We start from the raw sequence: 23294 nt of genomic DNA on the forward strand, positions 1-23294 counted from the left end.
CATCACTGTGGAATAAGTTACCTGTAGAGATTCGTACTGCAAGGAATGTTGAGTCTTTTAAACGCGGTTTGAAAACCTATCTTTTTAATATGTATTATCAGTGATTCGTTTTTTGGTTTGCTGTACATTTATTTCACCGCAGGACTGTGTGTTCTTTACCCTACCACTTGCAATGTGTATTTTTAAATTTTGCATATTCTTTTTAGAGTTTCTGTACATCGCACTGTGACGTATGTGTAGTGCGTTTTCTAAGAAATTAAAATAATAATAATAATAATAATATCCTGGCAATAATTTCACATTTCCAAACGACAGTACATCTAAAATTAGCCATTAGTTTTTAAGAAAAAATTAATACCATTATGACAGTAAACAAATGGTGCATCTGATTGTTGGGTGACTGCATGAGTGACCTCTAGAGAGAGGTAGTCCTAGCAGGTACCTAACAGATCTGAAGATGTTTTGGCTCTATTAGGGCAATTTTAGGTTATTCATAGCCTTTGCATGTAAGATAACGTTTCACACCTTCGAAAAGCTTAAGTTAATGTAAGTTGTAAATGAGTTTTGCATGACATATAAAATGGGCCAGATAGTGTCCATAACATTGGTATAGCGGCATTACTGTTGCAAATATAGTAAACTCACTGGTGCATGTATGTTAGGGAATGTAAGGTCCTCTTACCTACTACATGTATTATAATACAAACTGGAATCTGATGAGATGTGGTAATGTGTAGTGTCAATAACATATAGTGTCCGAAATAGAAAGCATATACTGAGTATTAATCCCTTCATACTGAAAAGTAGAACAATTTGGATTAACTTCTTTAAATTTATAAACTATCTATATACCATTACGGAACTTTCAACTTTTGCCCCAAAGTGCAATATGTTATGGATATTCGCCATTGATTGTAAAATACCCAAGTCCAAGTATTTACATGACATATGTTCTGTAACAAGTATGGTAGGTACTACATTGTATATGCATATGTACAGTTATGTTTGAGCGTCACTTCAGGTGAAGTAATATTTAAAAAAAGTCCACAGTTCAGACAAGGTCACGCCACTATAGATTCATTCAAAACAGGATGACCCCTATATCCCAAATTTTCAAAACAGGATGAACACCCCCCGCCAATTTCGAAAACAAGGTGACCCCCTACTAATCCCCCCCCCCCCAAAAAAAAAACAACAACAACAACAACAACAAAAAACAACAACAACAAATGTCCGGTCTCTAATATTACCTTTGCCTTACTGCATTTGTGCAAAAGTCACCTCAGCGAAACCCCATTCCAAAGTTCAACTTAGCGATACCTTATTGCAGAGATCACCTCGGTTAAACCAGACTGTGTTTATAACCCTTCATTCTCGCCTTATTTAAAACGTGTTTGAAATGTCTTTCTCAAGAATCAGCAGGGGTTCGAGAAACTTGCTGTCAGAGGCCTAACCAGTGAGACGGTAAGATATATAACAATTAACGGTACTTTATAAATGACAGACTCCCACCCCATTGTTCACGGTGCACTTTTACATTTTTTATGTTGTTCGGTAATAGCGATTGTAACCATGTTTTAAGAGATTCAGTGTTAGGGAGCCTTCAGTATTTACAGGGGTCATTTTACAAACCTGTTCTTGGGGAAGGGTCATATTTTGCATTACAATGTTTGGGGGAGGATCTCATTTTACAATCCGTAGTTTTGTGACTATTTACACCAATGTTATATGGTACAAAAAGAGAAAGCAAAATGAAGTATAAATTATCTGTTATCTCCCTTTTAAAACACAACCGTTTAGTACATTATTACAGGGATGAACTGCTCTTCTTGATTGGTGCATTGTATTGTCAATATTGATATACAAAAACAAACAAACAAACAAACAAACAAACAAAAATATAATTCGATCGATAGATCGATAAATAGTGATAGGTCGGTTGATCGATAGCGATAGATAGATAGATAGACAGACAGACAGACAGGTAGGTAGGTATAGATAGACAGATAGATAGTTAGACAGACAGACAGACAGACAGACAGACAGAAAGACAGACAGATAGACATACAGGGACAGAGACAAACAGACAGACAGACAGACAAATAGACAGACAGACAGACAGACAGACAGACAGACAGACAGACAGACAGACAGATAGATAGATAGATAGATAGATAGATAGATAGATAGATAGATAGATAGATAGATAGATAGATAGATAAATTGGTTGATTAAATAAAATACAAGGGAGTGTTATACTTTGTGAGTGAATCATGAATTTCGATGTAGTACACATGTATAACATTTTACTTGATTATTCAGTACATTTGTTTTACAACATTATTCTGTGACATTTCTTTTCAGACAATATGAAATATCATCTAGTTACATTCCAGCTGATCTTACTGATTTAACTTCGATCAAGAATCTCTATGAAGAAGTAAAAGACATTCATTGCGATGGTGTGGATATTCTTGTCAATAATGCAGGTACATAATTGGCTTCATACAAATATGATGTATATAAGGGACCGGTCAGTGTCTTTGGCCTGGGGGTCCCGGTAGATTGGTGGGGGGGGTGTTTTTTAAATTTGCAGGGGGGTCATGCTGTTTTGAAAATTGTGGATGGGGGTCATTGTGTTTTGGATCGTGACGGAAGAAAAAAAAACTTTTCTACAATGGCATATAGTTTGTTTTGTTCCGAGCGATCGTCGCCTTCATTCGGAACAAAACAAACGACACAAAACTATGGAGATACAGGTAAATAAAGCATTTATTTAGCCACTTTCACCACATCGGATTTTAATCAGATTGGCTCTTCCCCTACCTCTTACTGACAAGATGCTATCAAACTGTATTTCAAAAATATTTCAACCCTATGTAAATGCTTTTTACATGTTGGTGCTGTCTTGTAAAGCTTGGAAATTAAATTATTTTTACCTCCAGGGTTACATGGAGATATACATTTCTTTGTAAAGACGCATGTTTATTTTTTAATTTGGATAAATTCTCTGGAGGTTGAAGTAAATCTTCGATGGTGACGTATACCTTATCCAAGTATCTGGTTTTACCATTTTTAAGAAATGCTGGAATGGATGAGATGATGCCAAACCATCTGAACTTGTGTATCAATGATACAATATCGTTGGAAATTTTCTCCCATGGAACTAGTTTGTCTCCCGAAAACAAGACGGAAACACTATTTATACCATTATTGCTAAAATCATCGTAGTAAAATGAATATCCTCCGATCAAAATATACTTATTGTTCCAAATTATTTGATCCCTGTTGTTATGTTGTTCTTTTGTAAACTCAGACCATATATCAAAACATTCTGTCATAAAATCAGTGAACTTGACAGGTAGACATTTTGTATTAAAATTACATTTGAATAAGATACTGCCTTCAACTTTTTGTAACTTACTATCCACAAAATATTTCCACAACCTGAGGCAGCTGGATCCAATAGGTTTTTAACCAGAGAAATCCTGTTTGCTTCTTGATAACTCGGGCATTTTTATCCCTCCTTGGCACACACCTCCTATCATAGTTCTTCTTACCACTTTGTCTCTACCGTTCCAAAGAAAATTGTAAATAGTTCGGTGAACCCACTGAATAATAACTTTAGAGATTACAATATTTTGTAGAAGATATGAAAATTGTGATATAGCTAGAATTTTAATAATTTGAACTTTACCCAATAGGGTCAAGCTCCTACTCTTCCAAGAGTACAACATTTTTTTCATATTATCCATTGCTTTAGAGACGTTTTTCTTTATGGCATCCTGTCTGTTGTATGAAAAGCAAATTCCTACAATCTTAATAGAAGACGTGGACCATTTAACAGGTTATCCTGTTTCAACCTCCATTTTCCAATCCATGCAGCCTCTGCCTTATCAACATTGATTTTTAGCCAAATGAGCAGCTTAAAAAGAACTTCAACTGAATTAATACTGGTCAAAAAACAAGTCATGGCATCTGCAAATGAAGACTCTTTGGTTTCAATTCCTGAGATTTTGATTCCATTGATGTTTGTGTTTGCTCTTATAGACAAGAAGAGGGTTTCAAGCACTAAAATAAACAACAATTGCGACATGGGGTCACCTTGTCTAACACCCCTTTGTAATTTGAATGTCCTGTGCAGTAGCCATTATTCATAACACAGCTTTCTATGTTGTTATACAGACCCTTAATCCATTTTCGAAATGACTCGCCAATGACTGGTACAAGTATTCCCATTGATGCAGGTTTCACTACAAAGTGATTGGTTAAAAGTCATCGTTTATTTTGAAGAAGAAAACAATTGTTTAAAATACATTCAAAACTTGTTTACACACAACTGAGATTGTCTTTACAAAGCGGTCATAATAACGTTCATCTATACTATTGATTGCTTTAATTTCACACATTTTATACATATCATAACTATATAGTTTCATATTTTGTACTAATGGATAGAATTATCAATACTTTCTCCTATCAGTTGTCATAGTAATCTAACTTCATAAATAACACATTTAATAACACATTTTAAAATGACCGAGCGTACCTTTCACCAGTATAAATACACTTTTGAAAGTGTCCAGATGTACTTTCTGTACTCTGCTACTTTTGAAAGTACAACCAGGTGTACCATTGACGTGTACTTTACTATTTTTGAAAGTAAACAGGTGTATCAATGTCACGTAATTTAGTTCTTCTGAAATTGTCCCCGTGTACATTGTCCAGTAGTTCTAACATTTTTTAAAGTGGTGTACATTTGACTAGTATTTAAACGCTTTTCGAAAGCAAGTTGGTTTATCTATGGCATATACTTTAGTTCCTGTCAAAGAGTCCAGGTGTACCTTTGGCAAGTACTTTATTATGAAAGTGACGAGGTGTACCATTGCCTTGGATTTTAGTACCCAAAGGGGGAACACTACTCAGGGAAATAAAAACATTTTCATAAACAATGGGTTCAGGAGTATCATCATATGTTTTTACATCACCTGCAATTACTTGTGATTTCAGAGAAACATCAAGTTGATATTTTGCCTTTAAGGGTATCTTTACTGTGGGCCACATGGCCTCATGGGAGTCAGCAGAAATGATTATTAATGTAGAAAAAATGAATATTCATGACTCCTGAGGGCGTATTCCCTTCAGTACAGGACATCTCTCATGAGCAAAGCATGGCAGATCATGTCGTAAATCATAACTGTCACAAAAAGTGGGCCTTGTAGGAGTCCATAAACAAATAAATCAACAATTGTACAAAAATAAACTCAAATGTGGATAATTCTCTGCACTGTAGTACAGGACTGTTTATTTGATGCGTTCATTGACCTCACAGTAATAGCAATAAATTAACCCTTGCAACGTCACGCCCCTGTTTTAAACAGTGAACTTCATATAAATAATCACTAACGCATTGCATATATATATATATATATATATATATATATATATATATATATATATATATATATATATATTGTTATCTTATTAATACCTCAGGGTATACCATCTCAAGGGTAGTTTACTGAATAGCTTTAATTACCACTTATGAATACCACATTCTTATATGATATATATATACAGTAGGAACACACAGTCATTCTATTTCCTTGTTGCTGGGCATGTATTTGTGGGTATGCTGTCATTGCTATGGTCTAGGAGCAATCATCAGAACACTTGTTTTATCAGAAGTGGTGAACATATTGTCTAAACTCTTCTCCTTATATATCAAAATGTTTTGAAGTTATTGCAGTAAAAATTGGCAAATTCATAGGAAATATATATCCAAAGCGAAATGTGATGCTGATGTGGTCAAAAAGTCATGATTTATGTAGTTACCATCTCTGCAAACAGTGTCAATAGTTGTTGACTATTGTCAGTTCTGGCAACGTGTAATATTTTACTTTAAAATGTTAACATTTTCGTATTCAGCTATATTAACAAATGAATTATTACTTCATTAATATACACAATTTGGAGAGGGGCACTTCGAAAACTTTAAAAATTAAACTTTATTTCAAGGGTATGTGAAATATTTAACACAATATCTTCTTCAGATTGACATACACTTATGAATCCTACACATTATTTTAGACCATATTTGGCATTGATCAAGTCACGACATTCTACGATAATATATCATGAGGGGTACATAAAGTTTTACTATATTCTATCTGGGTTTTTTCTGTTTTTTCAGGCATTACAGTGAGTTCTCATTGGCATGTTGTCTCCTTCACTGTAATGCATATAATTCTCATTCAAATTCCACACCAGGAACGTTTCTGGGCGTTCAAATAGGCGTATCCACAGTAACAAGCCACAATGAACGTCAAAATCACCAAATGTATGCATTTTGGTTAACATTTCCATCTTAATCCTCATAGTACCAAAAGAACACTGAAGCCCAAGATATAAATAAATATGGCAACATTAGATAAAAATTCAAAGAGGAGTGTTCTCTAGAAATTGGTGCATTGGGAGTAAAAAAAATGATGGTTTATCATCTGACCGCGGTGTGTCATTTCTGAGCACATTTTGTATCACAAGCAGAGATGAACTGAAAATACCTCCGTATGAGGGGAAATGTTGTTAATATGCTTACTGAGACTTTGAAATGTATTTCTGTACTGTCGTACCTTTGTGTAATCAATATCTGTAGCAAGTTGACTTGAATTTAGTACAGTCCTAGCTATATATTTCCTATTGCAAAAGTTCATCAAATATGCAAATTAGCAATTGAATCGATACCATCATATCTTTGCTCAGTCAATATCTCTAGCAAGTTTCATCAAATTTGGTGCAGTCTTTCTTGGAATAGGCCCTAATTGCCAAAGTTCGTTAATTATGCAAATTAGCAATTGACACCACTAAATTTCATTGTATGCCTTTCCCATATCTTTGAAAATGATCAGATCAAATACATGCGAGATACAAAGACTGATTACAACCTGGCTGGGTGTCTACTATTGAAAGGGCTTCACTATGTGCCATTAATTATACAAATTATCATTAATTATACAAGACTCGCCCACCAAAAACTAATCAGTGCTAAGTTACAGCCTGACAATGCCACAGACACACAGACATTGCCACGACATTACCTCCCATATGGGAGCTAAAAAATTCGTACCTGTGTGATTTATGTATGTAAATGCCATGGGTCGACAGAAATTTCAATTTTGTATGTACAGATTGCACATGCTGTGCATAAGGAGAACAATGGGAGGCACAACTGAGCAATCCCACTGTATACGGCTGCTGCCAGGACTTTGTACTATCTCAAACTACTCAACAATTGACTGTGATGACATTAATTCTTTCACTATTACATAGTATAATTTAAAATTAAAGTGGTCATATGGATGAGCATTGGGTACTTATTTTGGATTATTATTGATAAAGCAATGTTATCATGGCATCCTACTTTAAAAATCAATGTGAAATAAAAATTTTATTAGACAAAGTCTTTGTTTGTAACTCAATAAATTGCAAAAGACTGATAATGTTTGTTATTGACCATGCAATAACAAAATGTTTACTCATTTTTGAGCATTTTGCAATGTATTGAGTTACAAAGACAGATTTGATATATGTTATTTTACATTCATTTTTCAAGAAGGAAGCCATGATAAAATTGCATTATAATTTAAAAATCCAAACTAAATATCCAATCGTCATTTATATGGCCACTTTAATGAATGTCAAATACGTAATGTATTTTAGTTCAAACTTATTAATAATCTGATAAATCATCATCAGCCTCTCTTAACCAGGTGAAGAAAGAATCAACTGATCTAAGGGCAACTTCTTTTCCTAGCTGTTCATTCGGATCATTACTTGACTTCCATGCCCACAAAGCTTCCTCTGATATCAAATCTTCGTCATACAGCTTATCAAAAAATATACGTAATAGACCTGTATGGAGAGGAAGGTTCTAATCATTAGACAAGCACTTTATAACAGAATCAAAATATTTCTTGAAAGCAAATCCCAAATTTTCGCTGATGTCTATTCAGCATCATCAGGGGTGTACTACACTTTGGAATTCACTTCCAAGAAATATTTTGACTCTGCGAGTAACATTTTATTACTAAGAATGACCCAGAGGTCATGAACATTCATTTTCGCAGTTTATGACATCCTTATCATGTTTAATAATAATAATAATAATAATCTTCATTCTTCTAAATAAATTTGGTAATTTGTTGAATGGCCACCATTTCAGAGCACCCTAGTGTCTCAGTGCTGAAAGTATTCATCACTTACTATTGAACACCAAGAAGTAAAGTTAATTCTAAATCATTATTAAACAAGGAATTTATTTATAATCACATGCAACAGATCATCAATTTATCTGACTAATTTTGTGCAATATAACTTGTTGTAAACTATGAATCCTTGAAGTCAATATGAAGCACAACATAAGATACATTACTCTTTGCATTGCCTGCCCCTCTGCAGACTAAACAAATTCAGTAAAGCCAGAGGATTGTGTGTGAGTCTAAAGTTCACAGATACAAATGCAAATTCCTACTCATCATCTGTGTACCTGTCTTGCCCTATACATATAACATCAGGTTATTGCAGTACAGCCTGCTTCCAAAAACTGTTTGGACTCTCTAGATATTGTCATTTGTAAGTATTTACTTACTTGGTGGACTACCCAGTTTATAATTCAATGCCTGTAATGCATACAAAGCTTGAAGTTCTAGCTCATCATCATTATGAAGGTATTTCTGTAGTAGTGATGCTCTGTTCTTGACTTCATTGATATTACAGCGGCTGTCACCTCCTTCACCTGTAAAAACAATTAATAATACATCTGTTTAACTATGATAGCTCAGCTTGATAAATGTGGCAATGCATGAGACTATTTACAGTGTATCATGAAATGTGTACGATACTGCAATTATACAATTTGTAGTTTAAACTTGTACTTGGATCCTACAATAAAAGTTTACATAGATTGTTGCATTGTTCTGAAGTTACTGGGTTTCACAAGATGGAGGGAGACAAACACTGTACCATCCAGGTCATGACTTTGTACTATATAGTCAAGGCTGAGGCTCAATTTCGAACACATAACAGCCCTTCTTCCTATATTTTACAAGGACAAAAAGAATTAAATTAAATTAAATTTCAAAATATGGAAGAAAAAACGCTTTTCATCACATTTCATTTGAGAAAGATTTTCAGTACAATTAGATATACACTAGCCTGTTTACATCACAGTTCGTGTTTTTGCTTCACCATCACAGACACCACACACAACGATCAATTTAGTTGCGTCCCTAATGGCAGTTATCAGCATTCCTATTTGTAGATATTTACATACTATTCGCTATATGTCAATTATGTCGCTTTGTGCTATCATCTCAATGACAGCACACTTACATATTGACTTCATTTTGATATGGTCAATTTAATGCTAGCAATACAGCTGTTTGTGAGACAGCGAAGCAAAAACAGATGGTGATAAAACCATGATAGATATACTGAGATAACCAACCTGACACTGCACCTTTACACACTGCTGTCATTAATGCACGGATGAAGTCACTCTCATTTCTCCTTTCCATGGAAACGTTTGTCTGAAAATAAGGACATTTTAAGTACTATCAATTCAGAGACTGTTAAATTATAAATATAGCATGGAAGTTTTGTAATATATATATACAAAGGTTCTCTTGAAAGTACAATTAATGGAATAGATAAAGCTGGGTATGATTTGAAGCACTCTTATACATTAGTCAACAGCTGTAGAAAAGGAGACCACGATATAAAGGTTGTTTTGAGAAGGATTTAATCCTAAGAACTTACAGAGGCTACATGGATTTTATGGTTCCCAGGAGTGGAGCAAGCACAGAGAGGGTTGTTATGTGGGGATATCTGTGCCATACATTATAATATCTGTGCCATGCAGTATAATTGTACTGTGCATGTTAATGCTGGGCTATCTGTGCAGTGCATTATAATTGTACAGTGCATGTTAATGCCAGGATATCTGTGCCATACATTATAATATCTGTGCCATGCATTATAATTCTACTGTGCCTGTTAATGCTATGATATATGATCTGTATCACATCTTATTATTGTACTATCTGTGCCTGTGTTTAAATGTAAGTAAGATAGTAGTAAGATAGCCATTACGGTATATAACACATACACACATTCCTATATTAACTTGTCATATATCTAGTAAGATAGCCATTACGGCATAAAACACATACACACATTCTTACATTAACTTATCATATGTCTAGTAAGATAGCCATTACGGTATATAACACATACACACATTCCTACATTAACTTATCATATGTCTAGACATTTTTGTTGAAAATATTAAATATTAATCTTGGTGAAAGTTTTAATGTAATCAATATTCCTGTTACACTATATTATAAATTTACTCAATCTCTCTCTACCTCTATCCAGTGGATTATCTGCACATTAGATGCTTTTTCTCTGAGAATTAATTGTTCTAGATGTTCTTGCCATGGATATAAAGGGTGCTGTTGATAATATTGTTGTTGTTGTACTTCTTGTGCTCTCTTACGAATTTGTTCATCAGACCCTATGCGCTTCGCAAGTCTTCTGGTGACCCAGATGCTCTGTTGAGAAGAGTTGATTCATGATTCATTACGTTCTTGCAAACAAACACAATTGCATTCAACAATCTGCTAACCAACTGAGTTAATGCTAGAAGTTCTCATACAATGGCCTTACAGTCTAAACATTACTACTCTAGGTCTATTTTTGTACAAGTTATTTCTATATGTTCTCATACAATAGCCTTACAGTCTAAACATTACTACTCTAGGTCTATTTTTGTACAAGTTATTTCTATATGTTCTCATACAATAGCCTTACAGTCTAAACATTACTACTCTAGGTCTATTTTTGTACAAGTTATTTCTATATGTTCTCATACAATGGCCTTACAGTCTAAACATTACTACTCTTGGTCTATTTTTGTACAAGTTATTTCTATATGTTCCATTACAATGACCTTACAGTCTAAACATTACTACTCTAGGTCTATTGTTGTACAAGTTATTTCTATATGTTTTCATACAATGACCTTACAGTCTAAACATTACTACCCTAGGTCTATTTTTGTACAAGTTATTTCTATATGTTTTCATACAATGACCTTACAGTCTAAACATTACTACTCTAGGTCTATTGTTGTACAAGTTATTTCTATATGTTCTATTTAATTACAATGACATTACAGTCTAAACATTACTAATCTAGGTCTATTTTTGTACAAGTTATTCTATATGTTCCATTACAATGACCTTACAGTCTAAACATTACTACTCTTGGTCTATTTTTGTACAAGTTATTTCTATATGTTCCATTACAATGACCTTACAGTCTAAACATTACTACTCTAGGTCTATTTTTGTACAAGTTATTTCTATATGTTCTATTACAATGACCTTACAGTCTAAACATTACTAATCTAGGTCTATTTTTGTACAAGTTATTTCTATATGTTCTATTACAATGACCTTACAGTCTAAACATTACTACTCTAGGTCTATTTTTGTACAAGTTATTTCTATATGTTCTATTACAATGACCTTACAGTCTAAACATTACTACTCTAGGTCTATTTTCGTACAAGTTATTTCTATATGTTCTCATACAATGACCTTACAGTCTAAACATTACTACTCTAGGTCTATTTTTGTACAAGTTATTTCTATATGTTCTATTACAATGACCTTACAGTCTAAACATTACTAATCTAGGTCTATTTTTGTACAAGTTATTTCTATATGTTCTCATACAATGGCCTTACAGTCTAAACATTACTACTCTAGGTCTATTTTTGTACAAGTTATTTCTATATGTTCTATTACAATGACCTTACAGTCTAAACATTACTACTCTAGGTCTATTTTTGTACAAGTTATTTCTATATGTTCTATTACAATGACCTTACAGTCTAAACATTACTACTCTAGGTCTATTTTTGTACAAGTTATTTCTATATGTTCCATTACAATGGCCTTACAGTCTAAACATTACTACTCTAGGTCTATTTTTGTACAAGTTATTTCTATATGTTCCATTACAATGACCTTACAGTCTAAACATTACTACTCTAGGTCTATTTTTGTACAAGTTATTTCTATATGTTCTATTACAATGACCTTACAGTCTAAACATTACTAATCTAGGTCTATTTCTGTACAAGTTATTTCTATATGTTATAAGTGCAGCATAAAATAATAACTATCTTTGCAGGTTATTGCACATCATAGTGGAAACTGGTGCTTTATAAATTCACTGATTGATTAATTAATGGTTAAATATCACTGATAAAGCATGTAATACATAGATACATGTAATTGAAAAAAACAAAATCACTGCTTACATGTGTCAACATTGCAAATGTAAGGTAGATGTTAAATATGTAAAACTCAACTCAATATCACACATATTTTGGGCAACAAAATAAATCTCATTTTTAAACCCAAAATATGTGCTACAGATATACACATAATAGGTTGTTTCAAAAACTTCATTTCAACATTACTTCCTGAGAAATACAATTGTCCTCCATAAAATTTCAAACTAATCTGTCATTTAAATTACTTTTTGAGTTTAAATTTCTTTATCAAAACATACATGATCAATGCTGTGTTTTCTTGTCTGAGTGAAATCTAAATTTAAACAAGTTGAAGTCCAATTCTCTGATCAATTTGTGAAGTATTTTCCAAATCTACAAACAAGATGCCATTAGTAATTAACATTCAATGATGATGAAGATCCAGTGTAATAAGCCACATTCCTATTATCAGAAAGACAAAAGGTTGTCAATGTTGGCCACTTGGGGTGTTGATTGACAGCAGCTATTGGACTGAAATTTGATTGGGTTTAAAAAATCAGCATTAGTGTTCAATACTATTAAAAGTTGAATACATTTTCAACCAGAAACAACATTCTACTAACTTTGTTTCCTGGGACATAATTTCTACTAGTAGGTATTCAAGAATTTTCAAGCAACATTTTGTTGACTACTTCATGTACTGTCATCTCTAGGCCCTCACTCTTCCTAATATGGAGATCCCTCTTGTGACACTTCTATCCAAAATGACCATAAGATGGGGGATCAGAATATGGTGTATTAATAAATGTGTTGTTTCACCTACCCTCAACTTTATTATCATTCCAATTTCATACTGTAGTCCCATGGACAATGCATTTGTCTTAAGCATTTCATTGAGAGAATGAAAATACTTGTCAACTTGTTTCTGTAGATAAAAATACATTGTAAATAGAACTTACAAATTATGGTACTGGGTTTGAAATAAAATTATGAAATTTTCAATCAAATTATAAAGCTACAGCAGGCTACATAGTGTTTTCATGAAGTGAATGCACATATTTTGGTTCTAACTTCATTTATCTAAACTTATTTCTGAAATTATTATTTACAAAATAATCAGCCTGAATATGAAGTCCCTTTCATTGATAAATTCCCACACGATATGAAGACGTTGCATGACATTGCATATTTATAGTCTGACACATATGCATGACATGATGTTATAGACATCTTGTAAATGTGCACACAACTAAATTGTCTTGCCATATTTAAGTATTTATTTACTTCATATTTATTTTTTTCTGTATACAAAATATTTACACATTAGGCGTTAAAAAAAACACAACTGTGTGGTTCCGATTACATTCAATTTTAAAATAGGTGGGGTAGGTAGATTTTTTATTATATTTTATTACATATTTTTTTTCATGTGTGAGTGTCTAGTTCAGGTTTTCCATTGTTTTCAAAATCGTCTCTGTGTTGTTTATGTATTTCTTCCTATCAGATGTACAGCCATTACAGATTGGAAGAATTGTTTTATATTGTCTTTTTAAGTTGATGTCAGTTTCCGCACCCACTATTTCTTGCAAGACTTCATGATTTTCGCGATTTTATTCTAATTATTTTTCTCAAATACATAAAAAAAGTTTAGGGTCGGCATGAAAAATTAGGTGGGGTCGGGTAACTGGAACCAAACAACTTTTTTTATTTAGCCTTTATATTGCAAAATATTCACTGATGGGAGACAAGAGAGAGCTCCCACTGGACTAGTTACTTTATGTATACTTTACCTTTGTATTTCCTTGATCCAAACTTTCACCTACCGCTGTTAGCAACTTAATGGCCCACTTGATAGCGGCCACACTTAGACTGCTAAATAATTTTGTCAGCAGTTCTGTTACAAATCTCACTTCTGATTTTGCATTGGAATTCATTGATTCTGTTCCCATGCTTTGCAATTCCTACAAATGAATAGTCCATTATGTTAAAGGTACAAATAATGGCTGACATCAAAGCACTGACAAGCAGAACCTGTTGAAAACAGGGAAAGTAAACAATTGAATTGGATAAATAACACTTAGCACAGAATGTTGGCAGTAAAGAGACTTAGTGTTACCTTCCATCATTTGATAAGACCAGTTGTATAGCATCTTTAAATAACAGTTCATGTTCACAAACAAATTTGAAGTTCCCCTGGCAATTCATTTATGTAAAGAGGCCATAAAACAGTTCTTATCAAACCATGGTGTGTAATACAAGTCTCTGCTGTTCCAACATGTGTTATTAATCCAATTCATTTGTTTACTTTCCCTCTTTATAACAGGTTCCGTTTGTCATTGCTTCAATGTCAGTTGTATGATAAAGTATGTGTGTTGGGGAGGGGGGGTAGTCATCATGGTGGGGCACAAAACACCAGTATACGTTCCAAATTAAAAATAGACAAAGTATGGGGGGTGCATTCATCTTATGGTCAGTCTGAAACCTTACATCCTTGATAGATTATCAATCAAAATGACCTTCATTTCAGCATAGTGATGTATGAGAAGATCGCCATATAATTACAGTCCCTCTATATCAGTCATTCACCACATGTCAAGCAGTAAATTCTTACCTCATCCCTATCGCCAGTTGGTTCTCTTCCCTCTCTAGGTTCTCTAAATTCACTTGTTACCTTATCTTCAAAGACATCACTGAACTTTACTGTCTTTCCAAAGTCATGTGAGGTTGGTACCTCAACCTAGGTAAGAAAAGACCACACTAAATTTTAATCTAAATTTGTTTAAATTAAAAATTTCCATACTGTATATTATATCAGTCAAATTACACCTAAAATATAGCTTTTAAGTCATTAACTCAAACCTTTGAAAGTAACAGTTTAAACATAAAATATTTACAATCTGCTGTAATTTCCCAGAGGCTGTTTAGGTAATAAAATATATAATGACATTTTTCTTTGCCCTGTTCTGATGCCTGATCTTCACTTGTATTGCTCAGCAACTAGTTTGATATACATTTAGAGATGCATGCAAGTTCAGAAGTTTTAGGATGCACAACAAGCCAACAGTTCCAATTTGATAGCACCCAAATAACAGATGTTGATAGAATATTTACATAATGATGATCTCATCTAAATCAACCTATACTAAGACATTGATGGCACAAAGTCTTTATCTCCAAATATGCTTTCACATGTAATACTCATGTACAATGATTTTATGGTATATACCACAATCACTTTACTTGCGGAAAATTCCAGGCAGGACCATATTCTCTGTGAGGTTGTTAATTCTGCTGCAGTTACATACTATTTTCATGTGCTATTTTCATACTTTACATCCTTTTCAACCAAATGTACTTGTATATGGACCCCAGCACTAACAGCAAAGGATGAATATATGTCATCAATGACTGACTTAGCCATCACCATTGATACTTACTGAAGACATAACTATACAAATTTCTGCATAAACAGATATCTCTTTGGTATCTTCAACACAGACAGCTTTATCATAGACCATGTTCACCACTTCTTTGAGTCCTTCTTCAGTGTGCAGTGGCAGATTCAATAGTTCCTTAACCTTTACAGCTGTAATTGTGGTCCTGCTGTCCAATATCATTTCTGCCTTCTCAAGCAATGTCTGAAGATAGAATACAGAATGAGAATATGAAAAAATGGAAAACCATAGAAATCATTGTGCCAGCTTCAAACATGTCAAGGATCTGTGAAGTGAAATGAAAATAATGGTAAAATTTCATCCCAATGATGAATTCTATACACTTGATTTTCGTCCCATCAATATTACAATGCTGACAAACTATTGGAAATATCTCATTGCAGATAACTGCAGAGAGTAGGTATGACAGACCACGGATAATTAAATAAGGCTATAAGTATGAGGGGCTGTAAAGAATACCAAAGTAACCTTGGCCACAACAATAATAAAAAGTATGACTGCTCACAGATAGTAAGTATAACCGGCCACCAACAGGATGCATGGCTTACATGGACGCATAAATGATAAATATGACTAGCCATAAATAGCAAGTGTAACTATAGAAACAGATAGCAAGTATGACTAGCCACAGATGATCAAGTATGACTAGCCACAGATAGCAAATATGACTTGACACGGATAGCAATTATGACTAGCCACAGATAGCAAGTATGACTAGCCACATATGATAAAAGTATGACTAGCCACAGATGGCAAATATATAACTAGCCACAGATGGCAATATGACTAGCCACAGATGGCAAGCATGACTAGCCACAGATGGCAATATGACTAGCCACAGATGGCAAGTATGACTAGCCACAGATGGCAATATGACTAGCCACAGATGGCAAGCATGACTAGCCACAGATGGAAATATGACTAGCCACAGATGGCAAGTATGACTAGCCACAGATGGCAATATGACTAGCCACAGATGGCAAGTATGACTAGCCATAGATAGCAAGTATATGACTAGCCATAGATAGCAAGTATGTGACTAGCCACAGATGGCAAATATATAACTAGCCACAGATGCCAAATATATAACTAGCCACACATGGCAAGTATGACTAGCCATAGATAGCAAGTATGACTAGCCATAGATAGCAAATATATAACTAGCCACAGATGGCAAATATATAACTAGCCACAGATGGCAAGTATGACTAGCCACAGATAGCAAGTATGACTAGCCACAGATAGCAAGTAAATAACTAGCCACAGATGGCAAATATATAACTAGCCACAGATGGCAAGTATGACTAGCCATAAATAGCAAGTATGACTAGCCATAGATAGCAAATATATAACTAGCCACAGATGGCAATATGACTAGCCACAGATGGCAAGTATGACTAGCCACAGATGGCAAGTATGACTAGCCACAGATGGCAAGCATGACTAGCCACAGATGGCAATATGATTAGCCACAGATGGCAAGTATATGACTAGCCATTGATAGCAAGTACGTGACTAGCCACAGATGGCAAATATATAACTAGCCACACATGGCAAGTATGACTAGCCATAGATAGCAAGTATGACTAGCCATAGATAGCAAATATATAACTAGACACAGATGGCAAACATATAACTAGCCACAGATGGCAAGTATGACTAGCCACAGATAGCAAGTATGACTAGCCACAGATAACAAGTGAATAACTAGCCACAGATGGCAAGTAAATAACTAGCCACAGATGGCAAGTATGACTAGCCATAAATAGCAAGTATGACTAGCCATAGATAGCAAGTATGACTAGCCATATATAACAAGTATGACTAGCCACAGATAGCAAGTATGACTAGCCACAGATGGCAAATATATAACTAGTCACAGATGGCAAGTATGACTAGTCACAGATGGCAAATATATAACTAGTCACAGATGGCAAGTATGACTAGCCACAGATAGCAAGTATGACTAGCCACAGAGAGCAAGTATATAACTAGCCACAGATGGCAAGTGTGACTAGCCATAGATAGCAAGTATATGACTAGCCATAGATAGCAAGTATATAACTAGCCACAGATGCAGATAAAAAGTATATGACTAGCCACAGGTGGCAAGTTTGACAAGCCACAGATGGCAAGTATGACTAGCCACAGATAGCAAGTATGACTAGCCACAGATAGCAAGTATGACTAGCCACAGATAGCAAGTATGACTAGCCATAGATGGCAAGTATGACTAGCCACAGATGGCAATATGACTAGCCACAGATGGCAATATGACTAGCCACAGAGAGCAAGTATATAACTAGCCACAGATGGCAAATATATAACTAGCCACAGATGGCAAGTATATGACTAGCCACAGAGAGCAAGTATGACTAGCCACAGATAGCAAGTATGACTAGCCACAGATAGCAAGTATGACTAGCCACAGATGGCAAGTATGACTAGCCACAGAGAGCAAGTATATAACTAGCCACAGATGGCAAATATATAACTAGCCACAGATGGCAAGTATATGACTAGCCACAGAGAGCAAGTATGACTAGCCACAGATAGCAAGTATGACTAGCCACAGATAGCAAGTATGACTAGCCACAGATAGCAAATATGACTTGACACGGATAGCAATTATGACTAGCCACAGATAGCAAGTATGACTAGCCACATATGATAAAAGTATGACTAGCCACAGATGGCAAATATATAACTAGCCACAGATGGCAATATGACTAGCCACAGATGGCAAGCATGACTAGCCACAGATGGCAATATGACTAGCCACAGATGGCAAGTATGACTAGCCACAGATGGCAATATGACTAGCCACAGATGGCAAGCATGACTAGCCACAGATGGAAATATGACTAGCCACAGATGGCAAGTATGACTAGCCACAGATGGCAATATGACTAGCCACAGATGGCAAGTATGACTAGCCATAGATAGCAAGTATATGACTAGCCATAGATAGCAAGTACGTGACTAGCCACAGATGGCAAATATATAACTAGCCACAGATGCCAAATATATAACTAGCCACACATGGCAAGTATGACTAGCCATAGATAGCAAGTATGACTAGCCATAGATAGCAAATATATAACTAGCCACAGATGGCAAATATATAACTAGCCACAGATGGCAAGTATGACTAGCCACAGATAGCAAGTATGACTAGCCACAGATAGCAAGTAAATAACTAGCCACAGATGGCAAATATATAACTAGCCACAGATGGCAAGTATGACTAGCCATAGATAGCAAATATATAACTAGCCACAGATGGCAATATGACTAGCCACAGATGGCAAGTATGACTAGCCACAGATGGCAAGTATGACTAGCCACAGATGGCAAGCATGACTAGCCACAGATGGCAATATGATTAGCCACAGATGGCAAGTATATGACTAGCCATTGATAGCAAGTACGTGACTAGCCACAGATGGCAAATATATAACTAGCCACACATGGCAAGTATGACTAGCCATAGATAGCAAGTATGACTAGCCATAGATAGCAAATATATAACTAGACACAGATGGCAAACATATAACTAGCCACAGATGGCAAGTATGACTAGCCACAGATAGCAAGTATGACTAGCCACAGATAACAAGTGAATAACTAGCCACAGATGGCAAGTAAATAACTAGCCACAGATGGCAAGTATGACTAGCCATAAATAGCAAGTATGACTAGCCATAGATAGCAAGTATGACTAGCCATATATAACAAGTATGACTAGCCACAGATAGCAAGTATGACTAGCCACAGATGGCAAATATATAACTAGTCACAGATGGCAAGTATGACTAGTCACAGATGGCAAATATATAACTAGTCACAGATGGCAAGTATGACTAGCCACAGATAGCAAGTATGACTAGCCACAGAGAGCAAGTATATAACTAGCCACAGATGGCAAGTGTGACTAGCCATAGATAGCAAGTATATGACTAGCCATAGATAGCAAGTATATAACTAGCCACAGATGCAGATAAAAAGTATATGACTAGCCACAGGTGGCAAGTTTGACAAGCCACAGATGGCAAGTATGACTAGCCACAGATAGCAAGTATGACTAGCCACAGATAGCAAGTATGACTAGCCACAGATAGCAAGTATGACTAGCCACAGATGGCAAGTATGACTAGCCACAGATGGCAATATGACTAGCCACAGATGGCAATATGACTAGCCACAGAGAGCAAGTATATAACTAGCCACAGATGGCAAATATATAACTAGCCACAGATGGCAAGTATATGACTAGCCACAGAGAGCAAGTATGACTAGCCACAGATAGCAAGTATGACTAGCCACAGATAGCAAGTATGACTAGCCACAGATGGCAAGTATGACTAGCCACAGAGAGCAAGTATATAACTAGCCACAGATGGCAAATATATAACTAGCCACAGATGGCAAGTATATGACTAGCCACAGAGAGCAAGTATGACTAGCCACAGATAGCAAGTATGACTAGCCACAGATAGCAAGTATGACTAGCCACACATGGCAAGTATGACTAGCCACAGAGTATAAGCAATTGACTAGCCACAAACAGTAAATATGACTGGACACAGATAGTATAACAGTACTCGGGCATTAGCTTTCTTAGGCATATAGCGTCCTTCCTTGTATCAAGGAAGAAACATAGCAGAGATCACACAGGTGTAGATTAAAATGAATATAATTAAAGAAAACATGTGATAGGACTCCATTGGTGTGAAAAAATGGAACAAAGTTAGCATGTGTTAAAAAAAGTGGAAAGTTTGAAGAGAAATTTATCATACATACAAAATGTCGCCATCGATAGTATTAGTAAGAATCAAATCTTTTATAGACCAAGAAGTTTCTTTGTTTTTGAAAATGTGTTAAACAGGAATCGAGGCATGGGTTTGTAAATTTTAAAGTATCTAATACTTACATCAACTAATATTGCCTTAGCTGCAGCTGGTAGTCCCTCTGGTCTCTTTAAACTCAGTGGTTTAAATTGTAGTTTCAATAAAGACTCCCTGTCAAACTATCAGTGATTAATGAAATGAAAAAGAAAAAGAATTATAGCCAGAAGATATTAATGTTTTACTAGTAGTGATAACAACTGCAAAATGGATGTGGAATCTAAGAAATATTCCCTCTGCACTGTAACATTACTGAATATACAGTTAAATCCAAAACTCGGTTTTGCAGTATACTAATATATATGTTGCATGATATAATCACCTATTTTATCATATTTTTACTACATGCTTAAAATTCTTTACCTTTCTCTGGTGATGTGAACCATAACAGTTCATCATAAAAGGAGACCCTCTGACTGGTTGCCCACACACTTTGATATCTAATTTATAAACCCCTTTTTCTTCTGTTGTTAACTTAATGGTACTCGGACTCGCAGTTGTGACGATTTGGCTAACATCTCCACTTGGTGAAAATAGCATTGCTGTAATAGTACCAGTGTCTAGTGTTCCCGGCTTCCCATTCCTGTCTTTAGAGTGTACTTTCACTGTCAGCGTATCACCAACTTGAACATCGTCCTCAATACCACTAACACTAGTCTGGAAACCGACAGCTGCCGTTGTTGTAACTTTGCCAAATTTCTCAACTGTAGAACTACCAGTTACAACGAAGTCAAGATGACTATTTTCTTCAGGATATGTGTTAACATCAGCAGACAATACATCACTTATAGAACGTTGCATGTCATCCTCCAGAACCAAAAACTGAGCTGGGCTTGCCAAATTGACTTGTAACTCTGCAAATTCCTTGGTATTTATTAAAGACTGTTCGGTAGTAGTCAGGGCACTTAGTTGTTTCTGTAGAACTTTCTGTTTGACTGAAAATGCCTGCTGGTGACTTTCTCTAGCTTCCTTCTGCATTCTCTGAGCATTTTGCATTAGTTTGTTCGCATGTTTGTTTATGGCTGCTTCACCCAATTTGTATTGTTTCTCAAGTTCACACAATTCGGCCTGGACATCTTTTTGTGCACCTGCTACTTTCTTTCTTTTACTGTTTAACTTCTCGATCTGTTTCTGGAAACGTTCTTTCACTTCACACGCAGCGTCTTCCAGTGATATATATCGATGTTTAGGGTTTGGGTGTTGTGACAGAGCACATTTCAGACACATGATGATTTCACAAGTTTTACAGTACAGCTCAACCTGAGTGTCGGGATGTTTTTCGCAATACGCATGTGATTTTTCTATCATCGGATTTGTCCTCTTTTCTGACTCGAAGTCCTCAAGGGCCATTACGTTGTGCAGTTTTGTAAGTTTGCCTTTGCTGTGGACGTTGTTGCATCGTCCACACATATATTGTTCACATTCGACACATCTTTTCTTAGCAGCTCGGCTTGTACACGTGTCGCAGGGCACACTCCCCGCCTTCAAGTTTTCTTTGGGTCGCTCGAGGTGTTCCAAGAGCCCACGAAGTGTCGTATTCGACGCCAAACCCTTCACTCCCCCAACTGGCAATGCCACTTGTTTACGGCAACACGGGCAGACAAGACGTCCATAATTTGTGTCGACCCACCGTTGCAAACAACCCTCACAGAAGCTGTGTTGACAGCTCAACACTTTCGGCGACGTATACACTTCGAAACATAATTGGCACGTTAGTAAATCGTCCTTCAGAGATTTACGAACGCCGTCGTCATCAGATTCGTCAGAAGACGCCATTTCTGTATTTACCCTGCCGAACAACGCTGTACATTTCTGGGAATTCCGTGACTATTTGTCACGTGATTAGCTGACGACATTATGAGAGAACCATTTATATTAGGGTAGAGCAGCACAGGAACGCGTAATATTACGTTGCCTGGATCATGAGGATTTGTCCGGACAGATACGATTGAACTGTCCTATAATGTTGCTACGACTAAATAAGCGTATTCTCCATACACTATCCTCGCTTGATACAAAGAAAAATGAGCAAGTACCTCATAACTCCTATCGCGAATTTCTATACATCACATGATTGAACGTAACATACATTGACCCTATGTTTTTTTCTGTTTCTCCGAGCAGCTACCCAGTGGAACAGTGCCATCTCTGGTAAGAATAAGCAAGTGTCTGGACTACATGACGGCGGCGGTGGTGGCGCCAACACTTGTTCACGAACAGAGCATTTTTTTCATGGCGGAAGTTATTCAAGTAGGCGGCTGAGAACATATTATTTAATTTCTGTAGAAGCCGGGAAAAGGGGTTGTTACCAAGAATCCAATAAAAACAAGATATAGAGGAGGAAAGGAGAGGCAGAGAAACATGAAGATGATTTTTTATTTTGCTTTACTTTCTATTTAGATCGACCGACATACCCATAGTTGCTAAGAAAAAAGTAATGAAAGCATTTTTTTTACAAATAGTGTCACCTTACCCTTACCAACTTTTCATAGAAAGTGGAATCCATCCTAACATTAATGGCTTCCTAAGGAAAAAGCTAAAACACTGTAAAAACTTACGGAAAAAACGAATACATCCCTCCCGTCA

General features: G+C 35.6%; 1 protein-coding gene across 1 annotated transcript; it reads right to left on the minus strand.

Moving 5' to 3' along the window:
* Positions 1–5481: 5481 nt before the first annotated feature.
* LOC144444469 (uncharacterized) lies at positions 5482–22507 on the minus strand. The gene is made up of 10 exons (XM_078133892.1): positions 21072–22507; positions 20735–20830; positions 15784–15984; positions 14958–15083; positions 14137–14307; positions 13170–13271; positions 10428–10613; positions 9506–9587; positions 8648–8794; positions 5482–7911 (listed from the first exon to the last, which is right to left on the minus strand). Exons 1-10 carry the CDS (start codon positions 22482–22484, stop codon positions 7730–7732), a joined length of 2706 nt encoding a protein of 901 aa, XP_077990018.1. The 5' UTR covers positions 22485–22507; the 3' UTR covers positions 5482–7729.
* Between the last annotated feature and the right edge of the window lie 787 nt (positions 22508–23294).

This window comes from Glandiceps talaboti, chromosome 13, assembly GCF_964340395.1.
Source record: "Glandiceps talaboti chromosome 13, keGlaTala1.1, whole genome shotgun sequence".
Taxonomy (NCBI): domain Eukaryota; kingdom Metazoa; phylum Hemichordata; class Enteropneusta; family Spengelidae; genus Glandiceps; species Glandiceps talaboti.